The sequence below is a fragment of the Saimiri boliviensis genome, chromosome 11 (assembly GCF_048565385.1).
Source record: "Saimiri boliviensis isolate mSaiBol1 chromosome 11, mSaiBol1.pri, whole genome shotgun sequence".
Lineage (NCBI taxonomy): Eukaryota > Metazoa > Chordata > Mammalia > Primates > Cebidae > Saimiri > Saimiri boliviensis.
Window position 1 is genome coordinate 22,769,971 of NC_133459.1, and position 24,524 is coordinate 22,794,494.

A 24,524-nucleotide genomic window follows, 5' to 3' on the forward strand; every position below is an offset into this window, starting at 1 on the left:
CCATCTCAAAAAAAAAAAAAAAAAAAAAAAATTGTTTTTGTTTTGTTTTGTTTGAGATGGAGTCTCACTGTGTTGTCCAGGCTTGAATGCAGTGGCATGATCTTGGCTCACTGCAACCTTTGCCTCTTGAGTTCATGTCATTCTCCCACCTCAGCCTCCCAAGTAGCGGGGATTACAGGTGCCTGTCACCACGCCCAGCTAGTTTTTGTATTTTTAGTAGAGAAAGCTTTCATCATGTTGCCCAGGCTAGTCTCAAACCCCTGACCTCAACTGATCCACCCACCTTGGTGTTCCAGTGCTGCGATTATAGGTGTGAGCCACCATGCCTGACCAAGATGTTAAGAGCATTCTTGTACCAGCTCCTTTTGGTAGACATTTTCCTACATTTCTCTTGAGTTTACATCTGGGAGTAGAATTTCTGGGTCATAGGGTAGGTGTATGTTTAACTTGATAAACTGGCAGTTTCCAAAAACAGCTGCATCCTTTCACATTCCACCAGCGATGTATGAGTGTGAGATGGAGATCTTTTGCCATTTGTATTATTTTCATAGCACAGACCCAACACAAACCTATTAAGGATTTGTTAGGGTATTTACTGTTAAATCTACTCAAATAAGAATAAGAAAATCTGAAATGAAATCGCAGGTCTGGAAATTCCTCTGCAAGGCAAGAGCTGTGCTACTCAGGATCTGTGGTATCATTGGAGAGGTTCTAAAGTTTTCCAGGACAGTGAAACGCTTAGCAACCTTGGCATAGGTTTCAACGGATTGAGCCACAGGGATCAATTTCTCTCTCTTTTTCTTGGCCTGTAACTCAAACCTTATGTGAGAAGGAGAGAGAGGGAGTGTTAGAAATGTGAAACTGTGTCAAGTTCATTCATAACAAGCATTTATTACTCCCTGTGTGGCCATCACCTCGCTAGACAGGATGGTAAAGAGGAAGGATGTGGGAGTCCACTCCTGTTCTCAAGTTATTGAGTCGTTCACGATCTAGACCATAGATACAAGATGGCAACTCTTCCTCTGTTCACCATGGAAAGGCTGGTGTTTGTTCTTCTCGATTCTGCTCTTTGTCCCTATTGTGTTCTGTTCTACATTTGCTCACTGGGCCATTTCATCTGAGCCTGTGGTTTCAGCTAACCACCGCGCCTCTCTCCCAAATCACTACAGCTGGTCCGAGCTCACTCCTGGGCTCCCGATGCATGTTTTCCAGCTGCTTCCATCCTCCACTCCTCTCTACCGCTCGCAACTTACACACAATTCCTCAGTAACTTGTGTTAACGTTGCCTCTGAGATAGAGCCAGAATCCTGCCATTTCTCATTGCTTCCCCCGCTGTCCGAGCCACCGTCATCTCTGGTCTACACTATGGTAATACTTCTTCCAAATCAGTGTCACTGCCTTGGTGCTCTTGCCTGCTCCTTATTCATTCTCCTTTCTTTTGGTAATAGCGACTTGAATCTCCTTTGGTGAACGTAACCATCCCAGCAGATGATTAATCTAAGGAGGGTTTAGTAAAGGTTACATACGGATGTGTGGGCAGGGTTGAGGGAGAAAGTAGGACTGATGATGTGATACACTGTGGTAAGCTACAGAGGGGAGCCATTATCACCTTGAGGGTGAGAGAAGGGAGAATTGACTAGAACTAGGAGAGAATACCCGTGTGAAGAAGGCCAGTTGACAGAAGCTTCAGTAAATGCACGTAGCCAACCTGCAGCAACCTAGAAAGGCAAAGCCAGAGGAATAATACCCTTACCTTCCTCCTCCTCCAACCCTCTGGTCTCATTCCCAGCATCTTCTACTTGGTGAATTCAACTGTAAGTCAGAGGACAAGGGACCTGGGGAAGCGGTACCATGCAGTTTGGCCTCTTGAGGCTCAGATTAGGAAGGAAAAGGGTGGAGGTCAGGAAAGGCCAACAGAAATTATCTAGGACAGGAAGCCACCTCTCCCTGAACTTCAGTCCATGTGATTTGAGAGGAGATGTCAGAATGTCCCATGCCCCTTCTCAAGAGAGTGGTGTAGTCATGCACAAATAACACAAGTTAGACCAACGAGATATAGTCCTGGGATTTTTGTTGACAGCGTCAGGGAAAAGAAACTCTTTCTGCTGGTAAGGGTGTGATTTAAAGTTGTAAGCAGCCATTCTGCCATCTCATGGGGAAAAGGAAGCCTAAGAATGAAAAGTCAACAGGAAATAGAGTCAAGAAATGGAGAGAAAAGACTTAATCCTGATGTCATAGGTTAAGCCCCTGGATCCAGACGTGCCTGAAGCCCCAAACTTTTCTGTTATGTGACTCGGCACGTTCCATTTGCTGCTTAACCCAGTCTGATTGATGTATTCCATGAAAAAATAAAGATAATCTTGGATAATACTTGATAATGCTTACCCTAAAGACCAACCCAAAGATACAGTTATATGTCTCTAAATAATGCTGTTATTTGTATGGAATGTTCTTTTTCGTCTTCTCCCCCTAAAAAACTCTTACTTAAATATCCTCTTAACTGCAAAGGTTTCCCTGATCCTTGCATGTAGGACTGCTCACTTCTCCTTCGTCAGCACTTTGCAAATGTCTCAATTAGTGCACATCTACAATTGTATCACAATCACTGTCTCCCCCATCTGTGAGCTCCTCAGGTGGCAGAGCTGTGTGGGCCTTATCCTTGCAAGCCCAACACCCACACAGGGCTTAATAACTAAGTTAAACAAGCTAACCTGGTTGTTTTTGACGTAGGATGTCCCGGGACCATTTTTGTGCGAACATGCATCACACATCTCCAAGCAGGGCTATGGAATGCAGCCGTTTCCAAACTCATCTGATGTGAAAACTCAATTTTTTGGCCAGGTGCAGTGGCTCATGCCTATAACCCCAGCACTCTGGGAGGCCAAGGCAGGAGGATTGCTCGAATTCAGGAGTCGAGACCAGCCTGGGCAACATAGTGAGACCTCGTCTCTACAAAAACAGAAAAATTAGCCAGGCATGGTGGCATGGGCCTGTAGTCCCAGCTACTCAGGAGGCTGAGATGGGAGGCTTGAGCCTGGGTGGCTGAGGCTGTAGTGGGCTATGATTGTGCCGCTGCATTCTAGCCTAGGCAACAGAGTAGATCCCATCTCAAAACAAACACCAAACAAACAAACAAACAAAAACACCAAACAAACCAAAAAACCTCAATTTTTGCAAAAGTTGCTGTGTTAGACAAATTTAGAGAAAAAAAATTACTGTAGTTCTTAGGGTAACCTTGACAAAAGAAGCAGCTTGCAATCAATACTTATTAAATTAATGAAAGTGAAGAACTGAGCTAAGTCAAGAGCAGGAGCAGCAGGGTTGGAGGCAGCAAGAACAGCAGACGCATCGAGCAGCAAGCAGGAGGGGTGACCTGCTGGACATTCCTCTGTGCCCGTGCTGGGCTCAACTGCTGGAGAGCCCTTGGGGTCATGATCCAATCCTAATCCCGATTCCTCAGTTTACATCTAGCAGGGATGAGATGTGCTGTACACATTTTAGTCCATCTTCCTGCCCCATGATGCAGGCACTGAGTGCCTTTGATGTTAACCTTCACTGTGCTAACTTTGCCTCTGAAAGGCCTTGAGTGGGTGATCAGAGCTGATTTTCTTCTTCTTCTGTTTTTTTCTTTCTTTCTTTCTTTTTCTTCCTTTTTGAGCTCTTGTTGCCCAGGCTGGAGTGCAGTGGCATGATCTCGGCTCACCGCAACCTCTGCCTCCTGGGTTCAAGCTCCTGCCTCAGCTTCCCAAGTAGCTGGGATTACAGGCATGCGTCACCACACCCGGCTCATTCTGTATTTTTAGTAGAGATGGGGTTTCTCCATGTTGGTGAGGCTGGTCTCGGGCTCCCGACCTCAGGTGATCCACCAGTCTTGGCCTCCCAAAGAGCTGGGATTATAGGCGTGAGCCACAGCGCCCCGCCAGAGCTGATTTTCTTCTAACTGCACATTCCTTTTTTTTTTTTTTTCTTGCTATGTTGTCCAGGCTGGTCTCAGACTCCTGGCCTCAACCAATCCTCCCGCCTCAGCCTCCTGAGAAGCTGGGAATACAGGTGCGCACCACCAGGTGGCTGCGCGTCCTTGCAAGTGGGAGCTGAGCCAAGTAATTTTCCCTGCTCTGTGACCCTGCTTCCCTCTCTGCTGGCTAAGAGAAGAGATGCCTGCTGCCTTCCAAGTTGGGCTCTTGAGCTTTGTCATCATCATTATTAGTAATAATACTAACTGCCAATGTAAGCCCCAGTCCTACCACTGAAACTCGCTCCACAGCTTAGACTCTGGCTCTTCCCTTTGAGAAATAGGCGTAATCATGTCCCGTGGTTTCCTAGGGCGTCAGAGACACGCAAGACTGCGTGCAAGAGTTTTTCCACGAAAAAGAAAGCATTAAACGTGTGACTTGTATGACAACGGTAGACAGGGCATGGGGTGAAGAGGAGTGAGAGGAGGAGAGAGCGCGGGAAGAGGGAGGAGGGAGGAGGGAGAAGGGAGGAGAGGGGAGGGGAAAGAGTCGGGAGGGAAAGAGGGTTGTACCCACCAGGGCTGGACCCAGCCTGGGCCGTCCCACACCCGGTGCTCGCGGCAGCTCAGCTACTTGCGGCCATCTCTCCCAGGGCAACGAGGCGCCGGGAAGCACCCCGCATCCCCGCATCTGAGAATATCCGGGCCGCCGGTTGCCGGGAGGTGAACCGAGGTAAACTCGCCGCGCGCGGGGCACAGTGTACATAGTAACCGGCCCTGAGTAAACGTTCGTCATATTCTCATGAGCTGCTCCTACTGGGAGGACTGTCCTACTGGGCTAGCAGGAAAAGGAGATCGGCTGTCTCTGCTGCCTGTGGAAAACGAGAAGGTCGCCACACGTCCTGCTTTCGGGGAAACTAAAGCCCCCGCCCCAGCCCCGGCCCAGGCCGCTCACAAGGCCGGGAACCAGGGACTGGAGGAGCTGGAGGAAGGCGCGCGCCGGCGCGCACGCGGCGAGTCACCCCCACCACCCCGCCCCGGCCCCCGCGCGCCCCCGCCCCGGCCCCCGCCTCGTCCCGGTCTCGGGCGCCTGCGCCGCTGTGCGCGCGCCCTGCCAGAGCAGGAGGGTGCGAGGCGGGGCGCGCGGGGCCGGGAGTACGCGCGGCACCCTCCCTGGGCCCGGACACCGCCCTCGTCCCCGCTTAGGCGGCCGCTCTCGCCGGCGTCGAGGGCGTGGCGGCGAGACTGTCGCCGCCGGCCGCTCCTGGCTCTGCCCTCTGCCCCGCCCGCCGCCCACCAGGCTCCCGGAGGCCCCGCAGCTCGCAGCGCCCGGCTCCCCGCAGCCCCGTCGAGCCGCCCGAGCCCGTCCGTCGCCCTCCCGCTCCGGTCCTGCGGCGCCGGGGCGTGCAGGTGAGGCCCCTGGGCGCCCGGCCTCTCCGTCAGGTTTGCATCCAGCGCGGGGCGGGGGTGGGGCGCGGGGGCGTGAAAAGTTAAAAAAAAAAAAAAAAGGAAGAAGCTGCCTAGAGAAGCCCGGGAGGGAGGACGCTCAGAGCCGTGGGACCCGGAGATGCTGCGGCGCGCGACCTCACCTCCCGCCGCACCCGTCTCACGCTCGGAGTCTAGTCTGGCAGCCTCGGGGTGGTGTCCTGGAAAACAAAACAAAAATGTTTTCTCTTCTCCACCAACGATTTTCTCTCAGCAAATGTTTGACTTTTTGAAAAGGCGACAGGCCCAGCCTGTCCCTGAAGGGAGGAGCGGTGCAGGGGCGCCTGGGAGGTGGAAACCCCCCTGTCCTTCCCCCTCGCCCCGCTTCCCCCACGGTGCCTGGGCCACCATCGCTTTAGTGACTCCCTAACTTCTTGAAACTTGTCTGTCTGCTTCTGTCCGCCACCTGGACAGGTAGGGCAGCAGTGATCTGTGCCAGGTTGATTCGTCTGGCTTCCGTGCAAAATCTGATCATCTCCTGTAGAGATTAGGATTCCAGTGTAGGAAGCAATCCAGATCCGCGTTTCAGATACAAACAAGGATTATTTAAAGTGATGTTTTCCTGTAGTGCTGAAAGCCAAACATATTCGCTTCCACTTGTTGGAAGCCACTGAGTACCTCACATTTATTTTAACTTTTGATAGAAGTCTCTGATGTACTATTTGGCAAAAGAAGCAATTGACTTATCTGTAGCTGTGATTACATATGATGTAATTTGTTTTAAGAATATTTCATTGGCTTTGGTTCAATATCTTAAATTCTGTAAACATAATACAGGAGCTAGATGTGCATCACACAAATGTGTTCTTTTTGGTGGGGATTTAAATTGATCTTCTAGAAGTGGACTTTCCATGCAGAAAGACTGAAAAGCCTGAAAACAGTCTCTTCTTTAGCCAGGTCATCAGCTTTACATTTTACTGCATTAGAAAGCCTTGCCTTTTCTTCTTCTCTTTTTTCTTTTCTTCTTTTTGAGACAAGGTCTCACTCTGTCACCCTGTTGAGGCTGGAGTGCTGTGGTACAAACACAGCTCACTGCAGCCTCAGCTTCCCAGAATCAAGTGATCCTCTCACGTCTCTGCCTCCCGAGTAGCTGGGACTGCAGGTGCTGGCTAATTTTTTGTAGAGATTAGGTCTCATTGTGTTGCCCAGGCTGTTGTTGAACTCTGAACTCCTGGGCTCAAGCCATCTGCCCACCTGTACCTCCCAAAGTGCTGGGCTTACAGGCATGAGCCACTGCGCCTGACCCAAACCGTTTCTTTCTTAGCTTGGAAACAGATTTCAGTCCTTTTCGGGGAAACAAGATTTTTCCTGCTATTGAAATACAACGTTATGTTTGTAAAAGTTTAAAGCATGTGAACGTTAGGGTAACAGTCAAGAGCAGATTTTGAATGGTGTTAGAGTTGTTGGTTGAAGGACTTAAAACATGAAAAACAGTGTCACTTAGAAATCCATTAGCCCGAACCCTGTGAAATAATGGAAGCTCTAAAGTTCAACACCATTTGTTACTTAGAAAAAAACACAGAAGGTGGAGGTAAGGTGGCAATCTCCACTTTTCCCCTAGAATGTAGAGGTTCTATCCAGGGAAAATGAATTATACACAGCAAAACAAATAGCGTCAGTCTTGTATGTCTTGACGTCAGTTATCTTTAAAGCCTCTTGTTTTCCTATGTTCTGTAGGCTGGTTTTTGTTGTTGTTTATTTCTGTCTCTTGCTAACAAATTCCTGGTGGAGTGGAACCTCAGTTATAACAGGACCAATTCTAGATTATCTGTGAAAACAGGACATGGGTCATTGAAACATACAAAATACAAAAATCAAATTTTCACCCATTTTACTTTTCTGTTGCACCAAATTTTTCTTACCACAGCTACTAAAAAATAGTACAGCTCTACCTGTAAGTGGTAAATGAATAGAGAATAGAAGGTAGGGCTTTGTGATAGCCGTTCAGAACTTCCCGTTGACAGTCTTAAGTGGCTTTTTGTGGTGGTTGTTTTCTTCTTCTTGCTTTTTTTTTTTTTTTTTTTTTTTTTTGACACAAGGTCTTCTGTTGTCCAGGCTGGAGTGCAGTGGTCCAAACAAGTTCACAGCAGCCTTGGCCTCCCAGACTCAAGTATTCCTCCCACCACAGCCTCCCGAGTAGCTGGGACTACAGGAGTGCACCATGTATTCCCATGTATTTTTTTGTAGCGGGGGGGTTTCGCCATGTTGCCCAGGCTGGCCTCGAACTCTGGAGCTCTGGCAGTCTGCCTGCCTCCGCCTCCCAAAGTGCTGGGATTACAGGCATGAGCCACTGCACCAGTCCAGGTGTTCTTTGTTTTTTTAACTTGTTGAAATTTATAATTTAGAAGTTTAAAAAAGGAACTTAGTTGCCCAAAGCACCTGTGTTTATTTTCTATATTTGATGCATTTTATTTTGTTTATTTTATAAATACAAAAAAGCCAAGTGATTTTTCCCAAGGTTATTCAGCAGGGTACTTGTAGACCTGAAAATGGAGCACTTACTTCCAGTTCGTCCGGTAGCATTTTGAACACATAAGAAAAGTAAAAAGTGCGTCTAGATAAGATATTGAAATGTTTCACCAGGCTGGGAAGCCTATTAATTTGAAAAAAGTATTATTATTTTAATCCTGGAGGAGAAATAATTGACCTTTTCCCGATCAGAACAAAAAATGCAAGATCAATTCCATGTGCTTGACATTTTGACTTGATAGATGACTTTTGTCACAGGCTTGTTGTGGCAGAGCAGATGGCCATGCTCCCTGGAGTTTTTCCACTTATTTGATATTTCCATGAAGAAATACTTTGCCAGAAGCCAGCTGCAGTTACAGTTGTGCTGGAGATGATGGGAAACCTGGATTAGCATAGACCTTTGCTTACTGGAGCTGGAGGATTTTGGTTCAGCCCTTTCTGCTGGGCCAGTCAAGATTTCCCTGGACTGGCAAACTGAGGAACAGTTTAGTCTTGTGATAGTTGGAGCAGCACAAAGTTAGCAACACCTCCAGTTACACCACGTAGAACGAATGTACTTGTGTAATTTTTTTTCTTTGCCGTAGTGAAACTGAGTTTATCTTTTAAGTGCAAGCTGAGCTACTCTATAAAATCTCCTTACCTATATCTTTCTATTCAGATTTAACTGCCCTTACGATTTAACAGCGTCTGTTAAAAAGAAAATTATAAAATGGTTGACAATGTTAATTCAAACTCTATTTTTAAAACCCTCGTCGCTTGTCTTTAGCAAGAGAACCATCCTCGGAATGATAATGCCTTTGCTACTGTATGCTTTGCATGACAGCCTAACATTCTATAAGGTTTATTAAAAGGCACCACAGCCTTTTTACATCTGGACACGCTTTTATTCTGGAGCCATATTACTGCCCCCAGTGGTTGTTCTGTAGCTTGCTTTTTAAAAATTATTTGTTTTCTTTTCCCTTTTCACAGGTGGTGGTGTCCCTCACTTTATTGACTCATCTGCTACTGAATAGTTTTCATGAAATGATACAAAGTGTTTGTTTTATTTTTGTTGCCTTTTTGTTGCTTGGAACTAGATCCTTTGGGAATGAGTTTTTCTCATTTTATCGTTCAGTTCCACCAGTGGTTCCAATACTGTTGGGGTCCTTTCAACTCAACAATGCATTGACATAGATCGTGCCTATGTAAAAACAGTTATTGAGCACTAACTATATGCAAAGCATTCTTCTGAGCTCTTAGCATGGATTTCCTAATTTAATCCTCCTAACATCCTTATTGGGTAAGGATTATTATTAGCCCTATTTTACAGTTGAGGAAACAGAAGCAAATAGACAACATAATTTACATAAAGTACTGGAGGAACCAGAGTTCAGATCTAAAGTCTGATTATGGAGCTCGAATCTTTCTGGGGTATATGTAAGGACTGTTCAGACGCATTTACAGTTACCGTGGTATTTCAGCAATCCATCCTTTTTAAGCTTATCAAATATACAGTGATGTATAAGTGAAGAAAATGTAGCAATACTATAAAGATTATTAAAATATCTTGGGTCAGGCATGGTAGTTTACACCACTACTCCCAGTGATTTGTGAAGCTGAGGCAGGAGGATCATTTGAGACTAGGAGTTCAAGACCAGCATGGGCAACATAGGCTTGAGGCCAGGAATTTGAGATCAGCCTGGGGAATATAGTGAAATCCCATCTCGACAAAAAATTAGCCAGGCATGGCAGCGTGTACCCATTGTCTTACCTATGTGGAAGGCTGAGGCAGGAAGATCACTTGAGCCCAAGAGTTTGAGGTTGCAGTGAGCTATGACCATACCACTGCATTCTAGCCCGGGTGACAGAGACCCTGTCTCTGAAATAGATAAAAGAAAGAAACAAATATAGGTATCTTGGGACAAAAGACAAATAATTTAACAATAAAAAAAATTGAAGGACTGGGTGCAGTGGCTCACGCCTGTAATCCCAGCACTTTGGGAGGCCAAAGCAGGTGGATCATGAGGTCAGGAGTTCAAGACCAGCCTGACCAAGGTGGTGAAACCCCATCTCTATTAAAAATATTAAAAAAATTAGCCAGGCATGGTAGTGGGCACCCTCAGCTCCTTGGGAGGATGACGCAGAGAATTGCTTGAACCTGGGAGGCGGAGGTTGTAGTGAGCCGAGATTGCTCCACTGCACTCCAGCCTGGGTGACAGAGTAATACTCTGTCTCAAAAAAAAAAAAGAAGAAGAAGAAGGAAAATAGCTAAGACATTATTAGGATAACTGACAAAATTTGAATCCAGATTATGTGTTTGATAAATTATGCATTAGATAATAGTATTATATCGATGTTAAATTTTCTGTTTATGGTAATTATTCTGTGGGTTATGTGAGAAAATGATCCTGTTCTTTTACACTGAAGTGTTTGGAAGTAAAGGGGGTATGCTCCATCTTTCAATGGCTCAAGAAAATACACATCTATAAAAATGGAGAAAGATAAAGCAGATGGGCAAAACCGAAGGAATTGGTGACTCTGGGTAAAGAAGACAGTGCACCCGAGTTCCCTGTGCTATTCTTATAACTTCTGTTTGAAGTTATATATATATATAAACGGTACTCAAAATTGAAGGTAGAAAACAGGAAATGAAGGTGTAACATTCTAAGAATTTTTTTTTAAGTCAGGTGAAGGATTATTTCCTGTGCTCTGTTTTTTAAAATCTTCTTATGGGTTAGAGGAAGGAACTTGAAACAGAGAAAAAATCTTATCCAGAGTAAGTTGACTTTCTCAAATTTCAAAATCTAGTCAGTCAGAGCTCCCCAACTTGCCGGTCACCAAAAAAGTGGGCACAGTATTTTCTTTACCTCTTTTTAATGGGTTGGGAATAGGAATAAAAATGTTAGTGCCTCTAAGAGATAAGATATAAAGACAGCCCACTTTTAGAGATACCAAAAGTTAAAATGCATTTGATTTTATCATTTCCCTGCCTAAAAACCTACAATGGCATGCTGATATTGACATGCCGTTGACATGGTTTTTATGGCAAAACTCTGTACCCCTACTTTCTTTGCAACCTGGCCCATACCTGCCTATCTGACTGTCTCATGCATCCCCCACCAAACACCTTGCACCGCAGCGAGGCCAGGTAACGTGAACTTTGTGCATGCTGGTCCTACTGTCTTCCTGCCTTTGTTCATTTCCTGCTGGCTTTGCGTGGGATGCTCCCCATTCTTTTCCTGCTGAAATTCTGTTCATCCTTGAAGTCTCATCATCACCTCCTTTGGGAAGCTGCCTCCAGTCCTATGCAGAATTCAGTGTACATTTGTCTGTGCTGATATATCAGTAGGGAAACCACAATGCTACCTGCTTTTATTTAGCCACCCTTATTAAGCATACACTGTGAGCGGGAAACTGTGCCAGGACCTGGGACTTCACAGATACACACTGGTGGCTAGAAGTGATTTGTCAATAAATTATCACAATACAAGTGTATAACAGAAAAATGAATCAGGCGCTGTAAGAGCTACAAAGTCCACCTAACAACTGTTTTGAAGAAAAGACTATAATGAAAGCCAAGTGAGGTATAGTATCACTCCCTGCCTCACACTCCTGGGGCCCGGTTTCAGATGGGAGATTTCTGGCACAATAAATGAATAAGTTAAAAACAGTTGTTGTACCTGTGGGCCACCTAGATAGATATATTCAATAGAAAGTGAAAAATATGGCCGGACACAGTGGTCTGTAATCCCAGCACTTTGGGAGGCCGAGGCGGGTGGATCACCTGAGGTCAGGAGTTCGAGACCAGCCTGACCAACATGATGAAACCCCATCTCTGCTAAAAATACAAAAAATAATTTACAGACAGTGGTGACTTAGGAAAAAAAAAATTACAGTGGCAACTTAGAAAAAAGTGCAAAAAATTAGTTGGGTGTGGTAGTGCATGCCTATAGTCTCAGCTACTTAGGAGGCTGAGACAGGAGAATCACCTGCACCCAGGAGGGGGAGGTTGCAGTGAGCTGCGATTGCACCACTGCACTTTAGCCTGCGCAACAAGAGTGAAACTCTGTCTCAAAACAAAAACAAAAAAACAAAAAAAACCCGAGAACTCGGGAGAGAGAGTGAATCTTGGTATATAAATTTGAATGTAGCTGTATAAATCAGTAATTTTCAGGGGTGTAGGTAGGAAAGACTAGCAGGCTGATCACAGTCTCTTAGGGACATGGTACTTTTCCAAACTGCCCGTCCTCCTTACCGCCCAAGGTTCTGCTCTGGCTTCCCTCCCAACTTTGGTGACATTCATCCTGTCTCAAAGTCATTGCATGAAACGAGAACCAGTATTGACACAGGTGTGTGTGACCCACAGGGAGGCAGGAACTTAGTTGAGAACCTCTGGTGGTTACAGAGCTAAATACTCCAGTGTGGATAAAATCACCCAGGAGAGGAAGATGAGGAAAAGAGAATGAGGATGTGGAGGAAAAAGAGGCAGTGAGAAAGACAGCCTTGTTGAGGAAGAAGGGCCGGGAAGAGCCAAGACCCAGAAGGCAGGGACACAGGGAGGTCCAAGAATGAGTGGAACAGGCAGCCTGGTCATGTGCTCCAGAGACAGGCTGAGACTCGAAACTGGGTTTCAGCTACAGGCTTCTTTGGGGATATCATGGGTTTGATTACAGACGACTGTAATAAAACCGGTCACACAAAGTTTGGTTTCCCAGTGCATATATAAGTCTTGTTTATACTATTCTATAGTCTATTAAGTGTACAATAGCATATGTCGTAAAACAATGTATATACCTTAATTTAAAAAACACTTTGTTGCTAAAAAATGCTAATGATTGGCTGGTGTGGTGGTTCACACCTATAGTCCCAGCACTTCAGGAGGATGAGGCGAGTGGATCACTTGAGCCCACAAGTTTAAGACCAGCCTGGGCAACACGGCGAAACCCTGTCTCTACAAAAATTACAAAAAGTAACCAGGCATGGTGGTGTGCGCTTGTAGTCCCAGATACTTGGAAGGCTGAGGTGGGAGGATCACCTGAGCCTGGGAAAGTCAAGACTACAGCGAGCCATGATCACGCCACTGTACTAGAGTCTGGGCAACAGAGTGAGACCCCCATCTTAAAAAATAATGCTAACAATTGAGTCGTAATCTTTTTGTTGGTAGAAGGTCTTGCCTTGAGGTTGATGGCTGCTGGCTGATCAGGGTGGTGGTGCTGTAGTTTGGGGTGGCTGTGGCAATTATTAAAATAAGAACAGCATTTCACAAAAGATTCTCTGTAGCATGCGATGCTGTTTGATAGCATTTTATCTACAATAGAAGTTCTTTCAAAATTGCAGCCAATCCTCTAAACCTGCCATTGTTTTATCAACTACGTTTATCAACTGCGTTTATGGAATATTCTAAATCCTTTGTTGTCATTTCAACAATGTGTACAGCATCTTCCCCAGGAGTAGATTTTATCTCAAGAGACCACCTTCTTTGCTCATTCACAGGAAGCCAACTCCACCCATTCAAGTTTTGTTTGGGATTGCAGGAATTCAGTTACATCTTTAGGCTCTTCTAATTCTAGTTCTCTTGCTGTTTCTACCATATCTGCAGTTACTTCCTCCACTGATGTCTTCACTACCTCAGAGTCATCCAGGAGGGCTGGAATCAACTTCTTCCCAACTCTTGTTGTGATTTTTGACCTCCTCCCATGAATCACGAATGTTCTGAATGGCATCTAGAATGGTGACTTCTTTCCAAATAGTCTTCCATTTACTTTGCCCAGATCCATCTGAGGAGTTGCCACCTCTGGCAGCTGTATACTTAGGAAATGTGTTTCTTAAAATAGTAAGACTTGAAAGTCAAAGAAACTCCTTGATCATGGGCCACAGAATGGATATTGTGTTAGCAGGCATGACAAAAACATTCATTTCTCTATATATATTTCTGTCAGAGCTCCTGGGTGACCAAGTGCATTGTCAGTGAGCAGTAGTAATATTTTGAAAAGAATCTTGTCTTTTTTCTTAGCAGTCTCAAGAATGGGCTTAAAACATGCAGCAAACCATGCTGTTAGCAGATGTGCTATCAGCCAGGCTTTATTGTTCCATTCATAGAGCAGAGGCAGAGTAGATTGAGTACAATTCCTAAGAGCCATAGGATTTTTTATACTTACCTGGCAGGGGAGATACCATGATCCCGAAGGTGGTTTTCCCAGGGCGAGGCTTATCCATAGCACTCTGGATGTGCTGACCCCTGCAATTTCCCCAAATGTGGGAAACTTGACTGCATAATTTGTGGTAGTGGGGGAACTGCATTCCCTCTTTCCCCGGCAATTAAAAAAAAAAAAAAAAAGCCATAGGATTTTTAGAATGGTGAATGAGCATTGGCTTCAACTGAAAGTCACCAGCTCTGTTTGCCCCTAACAAAAGAGCCAGCCTGTCCTTCGAAGCTTTGAAGCCAGGCATCGACTTCCAGCTATGAAAATCGTACAGGCATCTTCTTCTAATAGAAGGCTGTTTCATCTATATTGAAAATCTGTTGTTGAGGGTAGCCACCGTCACCAATGACTTAGGTAGATCATCTGGATAACTTGCTGCAGCTTCCACATCAGCGCTTGCTGCTTCATCTTGTGCTTCTATGTTACAGAGATGGTTCCTTTCCTTCCTCTGCTAGCTTCAGACTTTTCTTCTGCAGCTTCCTCACCTCTCTCATCTTTCATAGAAGTGAAGAGAGTCAGGGCTTTACCCTGGATTAGAATTTGGTTTAAGGGAATGTTGTGGCTGGTTTATCTTATATCTAGACCACTCAAACTTCCCATATCAGAAATAAGGCTATTTGGGCCTTTTTTTTTTTTTTTTTTTTTTTTAACATTTGTGTGTTCACTGGAGTAACACTTTTAATTTCCTTTGGGAACTCTTTGTTTGCCTTCATGCCGTGACTGACTGGTGCAAGAGACTTAGCTTTCGGCCTCTCGGGACATACCTTCCTCACTAGGCTTAATCATTGCTGGCTTTTGATTTGAAGTGAGAGATGGATGATGCTTCCTTTCACTTGAACACTTAGAGGCCATTGTAGGGTTATTAATTGGCCTAATTTCAATATTGTTCCATCTCAGGGAGTAGGGAGGCCCGAGGAGAGGGAGAGAGTCGGGGGAATGACCCCAGTCAGTGGAGCAGTTAGAACACCCGCAATGGGTATTGATTAAGGACACCTGCAACACATATTGATTAAGAACACCCACAACATGTATTCGTTGATTAAGACCACTCACAACAGGTATTGATTAAGAACACCCACATAGGCTAGGTGCAGCGGCTAACGCCTATAATCCCAGCACTTTGGGAGGACAAGGCAGGCGGGTCACCTGGGGTCACGAGTTCAAGATCAGCCTGACCAACATGGAGAAACCCCGTCTCTACTAAAAATACAAAATTAGCTGGACATGGTGGTGCATGCCTGTAATTGCAGCTACTCAGGAGGCTCAGGCAGGAGAATCGCTTGAACCCAGGAGGTTCAGTGAGCCGAGATCATACCACTGCACTCCAGCCTGGGCAAGAAGAGCAAAACTCTGTCTTAAAAAAAAAACAAAAAACAAAAAACACCCATAACATGTATTGATTAAGTCCATCATCTTTCACAAGTGTAGTTTGTGGTGCCCCAAAACAATTACAGTGGTAACACCAAAGCTCACTGATCACAGATCACCGTAACAGATAAAATAATAATGAAAAAATTTGAAATACTGTGAGAATGACCAGAACGTGACCCACACGAAGTGAGCACATGCTGTTGGAAAACCGATAGACTTGCTCAGTCAGGGTTGCCACAGACCTTCACTTCAGAAAAAAATGCAGTAGAGTTGTGAGACAGTGACGCACGATAAAGTGTGAGGTGCCTGTTAGGAAGCCGTTGCTGTCCATGAGGAGGCCAGCTGCAGCCAAAAGGTAGTGCGGAGGCCAAACTGCACCGAATTCAGGAGTGACTAGAGCAGGGAGCCCAGCAAGAGGAGATCACGTTTCCCAGGAGCTGGTAGGAAGGTGAAGGAGAATCAGGGGCAGCGTGAGGGGAGGGTAGAATCCAGATCATAGGGCTCCCGGGAACACATATGTTTGCTGAGAAAGAGGAACAAGTGGAGAGGGAGAAATTGAAAGTATAGCTGACACTTTTGGAGGTCAAGGCGGGCGAATAACTTAAGGTCAGGAGTTCGAGACCAGCCTGGCGAACACCCTGAAACCCTGTCTCTACTAAAAATACACAAATTAGCCAGGCGTGGTGGCACATGCCTGTAGGCCTAGCTACTTGGGAGGCTGAGGCAGGAGAATCACTTGAACCCAGGAGGTTGCAGTGAGCTGACATTGCGATACTGCACTCTAGCCTTGGTGAGAGTGAAATTCCATCTCAAAAAGGAAAAAAAAAAACGTATAGCTGACAGCTGGTGGAATGGGGTTCTTTAGGAGAATGGGTGCTTAGCATTGCTGAGGAAGAGAAAGTCTGGCTCTACTGGGAGTTGCCTTGAGGGCCGTAACCATATCTTCTTCACTCCCCAGCACCAAGCAATAGGCCCTCAGAAAATGTTTATACAAATGAGTTAAGATTTTACTTCTTAGAAGTAGTCTTGACTGATATTGTAGAATACCAAAAAACCTCACTATTTTTATTCCAGAATTACTAACCTGTATTGTACTGTATGTAAGAAATGTATTTGTGACCAGCACTTTGGGAGGCCGAGGTGGGCAGATCATCTGAGGTCAGGAGTTTGAGGCCAGCCTGGCCAACATGGTGAAATCCCCTCTCTACCAAAAAATACAAAAAATTAGGTGGGCATGGTGGTGCACGCCTGCAGTGGAGGCTCAGGCATGAAAATCACTTGAACCAGGGAGGTGGAGGTTGCAGTGAGCCAAGATTGTGCCACTGCACTCCAGCCTGGGTGATGAGACTCCATCTCAAACAAAAAACAAAAAACCCCACAAAAGTTCTGTGATTATAGGTATGAGCCACTGTACCTGGCCCTTTTTTTGATTTTCTATGTTAAATTTTGCCTGCTGCAAATATTTCTAATATTAACAAAGACTGAATTTATAGACAACTTTTGACTCTGTGTAACTTAATTCTTTCAGAGTATATTCAAAAAGAACAAATTGCTTAGGAGAGGTAGAGTCAGCTCATCACAGACCATATTTCAGGGTGCAGATGGTGAGGGAATTAGCGTGGGTTGTATCCTGCTGTGCCAGTTACAATGTTGTAGATGGAAAACCCCAAACAAATATGTGGAGACTCTTCTGGTTCACATTTTTCTTTCTACTGCTTGTAAACCGGAGCACATATTGATGAGATCTCATTTTGTATTATCCTTTTCACCCACTAAGTTCACTAGAAAACATTTTGCCTTTTTTTCTTAATAAATCATTGCCAGTGAAATACGTTACATAAAATATGCTAAGCAAATCAAATGAGCATATCTAGAATTCACTTATGAGGTCTGTAATGCATTGTTTTAAATACTGATTTATCTTTCTAAATAAAATTGCTTCATTTGATGAATTGCTGCCTGGAGACATTGATTGATTGGAGCATTATTTGGCCTTCAGAGTTTTATCTCTGCATTTTCTTTTTCTTTTTTAACAGTGGGTGCCTGATAGACATTCTAGGATTATTCAGACGGAAAAGAACCGCTTTTGCAAAACAATGCTGAGGGACACTATGAAATCCTGGAATGATAGCCAGTCAGATCTGTGTAGCACTGACCAAGAAGAGGAAGAAGAGATGATTTTTGGTGAAAATGAAGATGATTTGGATGAGATGATGGATTTAAGTGATCTGCCTACCTCACTTTTTGCTTGCAGCGTCCATGAAGCAGTGTTTGAGGCACAAGAGCAGAAGGTAGGAATCTGTCCTCCCTTTCCCTGCATCTGTATCATGTTGACTATGTGTGAATTTGGAGAAACAGAGCTTGACTGGTCCCTGACGAATAAGTACAGAAAGAGTATGTCCCCTTTTAGGCCAGGCTCAGTGCCTTATGCCTGTAATCCCAGCCCTTGGGGAGGCCGAGGCAGGCAGATCGCCTCAGGTCAGGAGTTCGAGACCAGCCTGGGCGACATGGAGAAACCTGTCTCTACTAAAAATACAAAAATTAGCTGGGCATGGTGGTACGGGCCTATAATCCCAGCTACTGACGGGGCTGAGGCAGGAGGACCACTTGAACCTGGGAGGCAGAGGTTGCAGTGAGCCCAGACCTTGCCACTACACTGAGTGAGACTCTGTCTCAAAAAAAAAAAAAAAAAAAAAAAGTGTATGTCCACTTTTAGATGTTGCCACCGAGTTTTTATTGTATTTCCAGATGAGTGTCAGTCTGCAACAGATAGGAAATGTTTCAGAACCAGTCCTTCTCCATGGATACTTTGAGAAGCACTGGCATTAAGTAAACTCTGAGTCAAGTCTTATTTAATCCATTCACTTATTTATTCATTTATTCATTTTCAGAGACTGTAATTAAAGAAAACCTTGGATTCTTTAGCCAGGGTTCCTATTACTTGGGAGTGCATCCACAAAAGAAGGAATTTTTCCTGGGGCTAATTTATATAAAACCTATTAGGGCTATTTATGATTTTGTTGTAATAAAACTGTTCATGTGGCTTGTGCCTGTAATCCCAGCACTTTGGGAGGCTGAGGTGGGCAGATCACTTGAGCCCAAGGGTTCAAGACCAGCCTGGACAACATAGTAAGACCCTCATCTACATAAAATAAAATAATAATAATAAATTTAAAAGCGCGTTGAGGTAAGAAAGGAGGAAGGATCACAGCCAGTGGAATAAAAGGTCTCACAGGGAGGTGGCATTGGAGAAGGGCTCTTGAGAGCTGGGTAGGATTCCAGCAGGGAAGGGAAAGGGAATTTTGGCCAGAGGAAACAGAATGAGAAAAGAGCTGCACCAGGAGAGTATGGGCAATTTCAGGAGTGGCAAGCCATTCTGTGTACTTAGCACATAGCTGATATGTGGCCAGAGTCAGGAGAAATCTTGCTCGAAGGGCAAGTATGGGGCCGCCCAGCAAAACCCCATGAATGTCCAGCTCAGGAGCTTGTCCTTTTGTGGGAAATGGTCCAGAGGGCTTCTGAGCAGAGTGGCCATTACGTCAGGAAGCTCAGCCCGCAGCGTTTGGACGGTGGAGCGATGGGAGCAGAGGGCCGAGCAGAGAGGGAGCTCTAGGAGCACTCCCGCCTGGATATGACCCACCCCGAAACAGAGCAGGGAAGGGGGCTGCGGCCGGCCGCCAGCTTTGTGTCTTTCAGGGTTGTTCTCCTTTACAAATGCTATTTGCTTTCCCAAATTCAGTCATAATTTAGACATTTTGAAATCATCCTTTTTTCTCATACTAAGAGCTCTAAGTTTTTATCTTATAAATAAGTTAACCTTGTTTATTTGTTGTAAAAACCACATGTATTGCCAATTTATCTTAAAACTATATACGGGCTGGGCGCAGTGCCTCACACTTGTAATCCCACCACTTTGGGAGGCAGAAGTGGGCAGATCACAAGGTCAAGAGATAGAGACCATCCCGGTCAACATGGTGAAACCCTGTGTTTACCAAAAGTACAAAAAGTAGCTGGGCATGGTGGCACGCGCCTATAGTCCCAGCTACTTGGGAGGCTGAGGCAGGAGAATTGCTTAAACCCCGGAGGCGGAGGTTGCAGTGAGCCAAGATCGCGCCATTGTACTCCAGCCTGGGTGACAAGAGTGAAACTCCATCTCAAAAACAGACAAACGAACAAACAAAAAACACTGTATATGTAGGAATGCTCTCAGAAATCTCACAGTCTTTTCTATTTCAACCTTTTCTAACTGTAGCTTGGGAAATTTTTAACCTGTGAAAAGGGTGAGTTCTTGTTGGTTTTCATTTTTCAAACCATTTGGGGGTTATGTCTAACCTAAATTTATACCTGAAATCATCCCAGCAGAAATTCTAGTAAGAGCAGTTCAGTGGACTTCCTAGCAAATTTTATTTAATATGGCTAACAGTAATATCTGAAATGACAAAATATAAAATGTTTATATTATAGTTATCTATAGATTATCAATTGGATATAAAATGTGGACAGAATCAAGGCCAGGCATGATGGCTCATGCTTGTAATCCCAGCACTTTGGGAGGCCAAGGCGAGAGGATCCCTTAAAGCCAGGAGTTTCAGGCCAGCCTGGGCAACATAGTGAGACCCTATTTCTATTAAAGAAATTTTTTTTTAAAATATGGGCAGAATCAAATGTTTCCTTTACATTTTTTTCTATCAGTATCTTACTTTGTTTTAATTTTTTCCTGACATCACCTGTTTGTTCAGGTCATCTCTGTGCAAAAAACCGTTGCTTCTGTTGGATTATAGACAGAATAATCCTGTTTGCGATTAAACACTTTAATTTCAAAAAATAATTTCTAGCTCGACACAGTGGCTCACACCTGTAGTCCCAGCACTTTGGGAGGCTGAGGCAGGTGAATCGCTTCAACCCAGGAGTTCAAGACCAACCTGGCCAACATAGTAAGACCCCACCTCTATTAAAACAATTTTTTTTTCTCACTTGAAAAAGTTTTTGTCTTTATAAGTTTCTAACTATTGGAGTAGGTGTTTACATTCTTCTGAATAGTAGAATAAATAACACAGGTGCAATGATCCGTCAGGAGTGTGGCAGGCGGTGCTTCGTTTTTCTCTGACAGATCTGGATTTGTCCCAGTGTGATTGCATTTGCTTGTTCGTTGTTTTTAACCCTAGTTTTTCCTCTCTCTCTTTTTAAAAGTGACAGGATCTTGCTCTGTCATCTAGGTTGGATTGTGGTGGCACGATCGTAGGTCGCTATAACCTTGGCCTCCTGGGCTCAAGCAATCCTCCTACCTTAGCCTTTCCAGTAGCTGGGACTGCAGGCATGCACCAACACACCTGGCTAATTTTTTTTTTTTTTTTTTTTTTAGATGGAGTCTCTGTCACCCAGGCTTGAGTGCAGTGGTGCAGTCTCAGCTCACTGCAATCTCTGCCTCCTGGGTTCAAGCGATCCTCCCACCTCAGCCTCCCAGGTAGCTAGGATTACAGGTGTGCACCACCATACCTGGCTCATTTTTTTGTATTTTTAGTAGAGACAGGGTTTCACCATGTTGGCCAGGCTGGTTTTGAACTGCTGACCTCAGATGGTCTGCCTGCTTTGGCCTCCCAAACTGCTGGGACTACAGGTGCATGCCACCACACCCAGCTAATTTTTGTACTTTTAGTAGAGACAGGGTTTCACCATGTTGGCCAGGCTAGTCTCAAACTTCTGACTTCAAGTGATCTGCCGTCTCAGCCTCCCAAAGGGCTGGGATTACAGGTGTGAGCCACTGTGCCTGGCCTGTTTTTCGTTTGTTTGTTTGTTTTAAGAGGCGAGGTCATGCTATATTATCCAGACTGGTCTCAAACTCCTGGGCTCAAGTGATCCTCCCACCTCTGCTTCCAAAAGTGCTGGGATTATAGGTGTGATCCACCATGGCTGGCCCTTCCAGAAGCAAATTAATCTTGCTTTTGAACATGAGTAGTATTCAAACTATAGTTTAGATTTTTATAACATGAGAAATGGGACTGTTTTTTCTTCCGTAGGTCTTGGTGTCTGAGGGGACTCGGTAGATGTTAGTGTCAGCAGTCTTCTCAACAGGACTTCCCATACAAAGAAATGCAGCGTGGCTTTTAGAATATAGTCCCTTTCAAAGTACTGCCCTTTGTATATAAAACTGTTTCCGGCAGGTCGCAGTGGCTCAGCCTGCAATCCCAGCACTCTGGGAGGCCGAGGCAGGGGGATCACGAGGTCAGGAGGTCGAGACCACTCTGGTTAACACAGTGAAACCCTATCTCTACTAAAATTACAAAAAAAAAATTTGGCCAGGCATGGTGATGCGTGCCTTCTCGGCCCAGCCTCTTGGGGCTGGAACCTTCTCACCTCACTGCAGGTGCAGCAGATGCCGGGACTCAGCCTCTGCCCAGGACACAGCACAGTCGCACATCAGCGCTATGGGACCCATGTCCTGGCCAGAGGCATCTGCTCCTTCCTGCTCCCATCCAGGGTCAGGGCAGGGCGTCCTCAAGAACTCCAGAGTCACCTGTCTCGTCGGCTCCCAGCAAGTGCCTCTGAGTATCTGTGATGTCTCCATCACTGAGGCCTGGGCCCACCCATCTTGATCCCTGGGATGGGTGACCTGTGCCCAGCCACCGAGGCCCACTCTGGTCAGATTGGGAAGGAGTCTGGGAGCTGATAGGTGTTGCTGTCATTCAAGCCACTCTGCTGGCTCTCACAAAAGTCCAGGGCCTCCCCCAGATTCTGCGGCATGTAGCACTTGTTCATCTGAGTCACAGCGACCATCTCCAGCAACCTCCTGTAGGGAGGCTGAGGCAGGAGAATTGCTTGAACCCAGGAGGTGGAGGTTGCAGTGAGCCAAGATTGCACTACTGCACTCAGCCTGAGCGACAGAGTGAGACTCTGTCTCAAAATAAAAAAAAAACCTGTCTGACCTCCTCACCATAGAACATTTGATTTATGTTTCTGATTATGGTGGTTCGGGGATATTAAGACATCACTACTTGCTTTGCTGTCCTGCTCTTTAGTGGGTAACACTGAGCATCTCACTGAGTTCCCAGTCCAGAGCAGCACCTGTTAAGTGCTTGTTGAATAAATGAATTCTGTAAGATGGTTGTTGAGGATTAGTGATAAAGTACTATGATCAAGAAACAGAACTGTGAGCTGAGTGAGGTAAAATAGTACATAGAAGATTTCATCTGAAATTATGCGCAATTTAAATCTTTCAAGCATTGATTCTGCACCTTCGATTTAAAGAAGAATCAAAAATATTATTTAAGAAAAGTAAATGATATTTGGAAGCTGAGTGAAGTGATCTTAGGATTTTTAGACTAAATCAATTGCTTGTGTGTTCTAGCATAGCTTTTAACCCAGAAAAAGTAGAATCCTTTGAGGAAAGTGATGTTTTAACTTTGGGAATTAAAAAAGAGGATTCGAAGGAAGAATATCTCTGTTATAGTGAGCTGTTTTTAACAGAGCATGAAACATCATAAGGTTTCAGTAAATGTTTGTTTAATTGGTTTTATATTGCTGTTCTGGCCAAGAATTAGTAATTTAGTTAACTGCGAGGCTCAATTAAATACTAGAGAATCATAGAAGTTTAGAATTAGGAAATCCTGGGCCAGGAGCAGTGGCTCACACCTGTAGTTCTAGCACTTTGGGAGGCTGAGGTGGGTGGGTCATGAGATCAGGAGACAGAGACCATCCTGGCCAACATGGTGAAACCCCATCTCTACTAAATATGCAGTAATTGGCTGCGCATGGTGGCGCGTACCTGTGGTCCTGGCTACTTAGGAGGCTGAGGCAGGAGAGTCGCTTGAGCCTGGGAGGTGAAGGTTGCAGTGAGCTGAGATTGCACCACTGTACTCCAGCCTGGTGACAGAGCGAAACTCCATCTCAAAAAAAAAAAAAAAAGAAAAGAAAGAAAAACAACAAAAAACAACCTAGTCAAGTCTGTAAATCTTATACAGTATAATCTGTATAATCTTACAGAGATTTAGAGTTATAGACACTGTTACTAAACATTGTTGAAAGAAATTTAAAGAAGGCATAAATAAAGGGGAAGACATTTGTGTCTGGAAAACTTAATACCATTAAGATGTCAGTACTACCCAAAGTGCTCTTCAGATTCAATTCAGCCCCTACCAAAATCCCAATGATGTTTTTTCCAGAAATAGAAAAGCTACCTTGAAATTCATATGGAACCTCAAGAATCCCAAATAGCCAAAACAATCTTGAAAACAAAGAACAAAGTTGAACTCACACTTCGTAATTTCAAATGTTAGTATAAAGCCATGGTAATCAAAACAGTGTGGTTTTGGCATAAAGACAAACTGACATAAAGACAAACATAGAGATTAATGGAATTGAATAGAGATCCCAGAAATGAACCTTTGTATATAGGATCAAATTATTTTCAACAAAGTTACCTAGACTATTCTATAGGGGAAAGGACAGTTTCTTTTTAACAAAAGTTGCCGGGAAAACTGGAAATCCACATGCAGAAGAATGAAATTGCATCCTTATTTTATAGCAAATAAAAAATTAACTCAAAATGGATCAAGCTACTCAGGAGGCTGAGGTTGCTTGAACCCAGGAATTTGAGGCCAACCTAGACAATGTAATGAGACCCCATCTCCTTAAAAAAAAAAAAAAAAGACCAAAGACCTAACTGTTATAATTAAAACTATAAAACTCTTAGAAGAGGCTGGGCATGGTGGCTTACGCCTATAATCCCAGCACTTTGGGAGGCCAGGGTGAGTGGATCACCTGAGGTCAGGAGTTCGAGACCAGCCTGGCCAACATGGCAAAACCCCATCTCTACTAAAAATACAAAACATTAGCTGGGCGTGGTGGTATGTAATCCCAGCTACTCGGGAGGCTGAAGCAGGAGAATCATTTGAACCCAGGAGGCGAAGGCTGCAGTGAGCTGAGATTGTGCCACTGTGCTCCAGCCTGGGCAACAGAGTGAGATTCTACCTCAACAACAACAACAAAAAATATATTCAGAATATATAAAGAACTCCTAAATAACAACAAAAAAACTCAAGCAATCCGATTGAAAAATGGGTTAAGGA

The 24,524-nt window shown here is 44.7% G+C and overlaps 1 protein-coding gene and 1 non-coding gene across 4 annotated transcripts in view; both read left to right on the forward strand.

Annotated features, from left to right (window-relative positions):
- The first annotated feature begins 4,547 nt into the window (after positions 1 to 4,547).
- RCAN3 (RCAN family member 3) overlaps positions 4,548 to 24,524 on the forward strand; it is a 43,555-nt gene continuing 23,578 nt past the window's right edge. Inside the window, exons 1-2 of one of the 3 annotated variants that reach the window (XM_003934851.4) lie at positions 4,548 to 4,685; positions 17,496 to 17,750. In XM_003934851.4, the coding sequence (XP_003934900.1) occupies positions 17,556 to 17,750 (195 nt within the window). In that variant the 5' untranslated portion in view covers positions 4,548 to 4,685; positions 17,496 to 17,555. Of the gene's footprint in view, positions 4,686 to 5,159; positions 5,396 to 17,495; positions 17,751 to 24,524 lie in introns of those variants that run through there. The other 2 variants (XM_039473538.2, XM_039473539.2) reach the window with 2 other exon arrangements.
- Positions 14,036 to 14,200, forward strand: LOC120366257 (U1 spliceosomal RNA). The gene has a single exon (XR_005580988.1). It is a non-coding gene; the product is annotated as a U1 spliceosomal RNA (small nuclear RNA).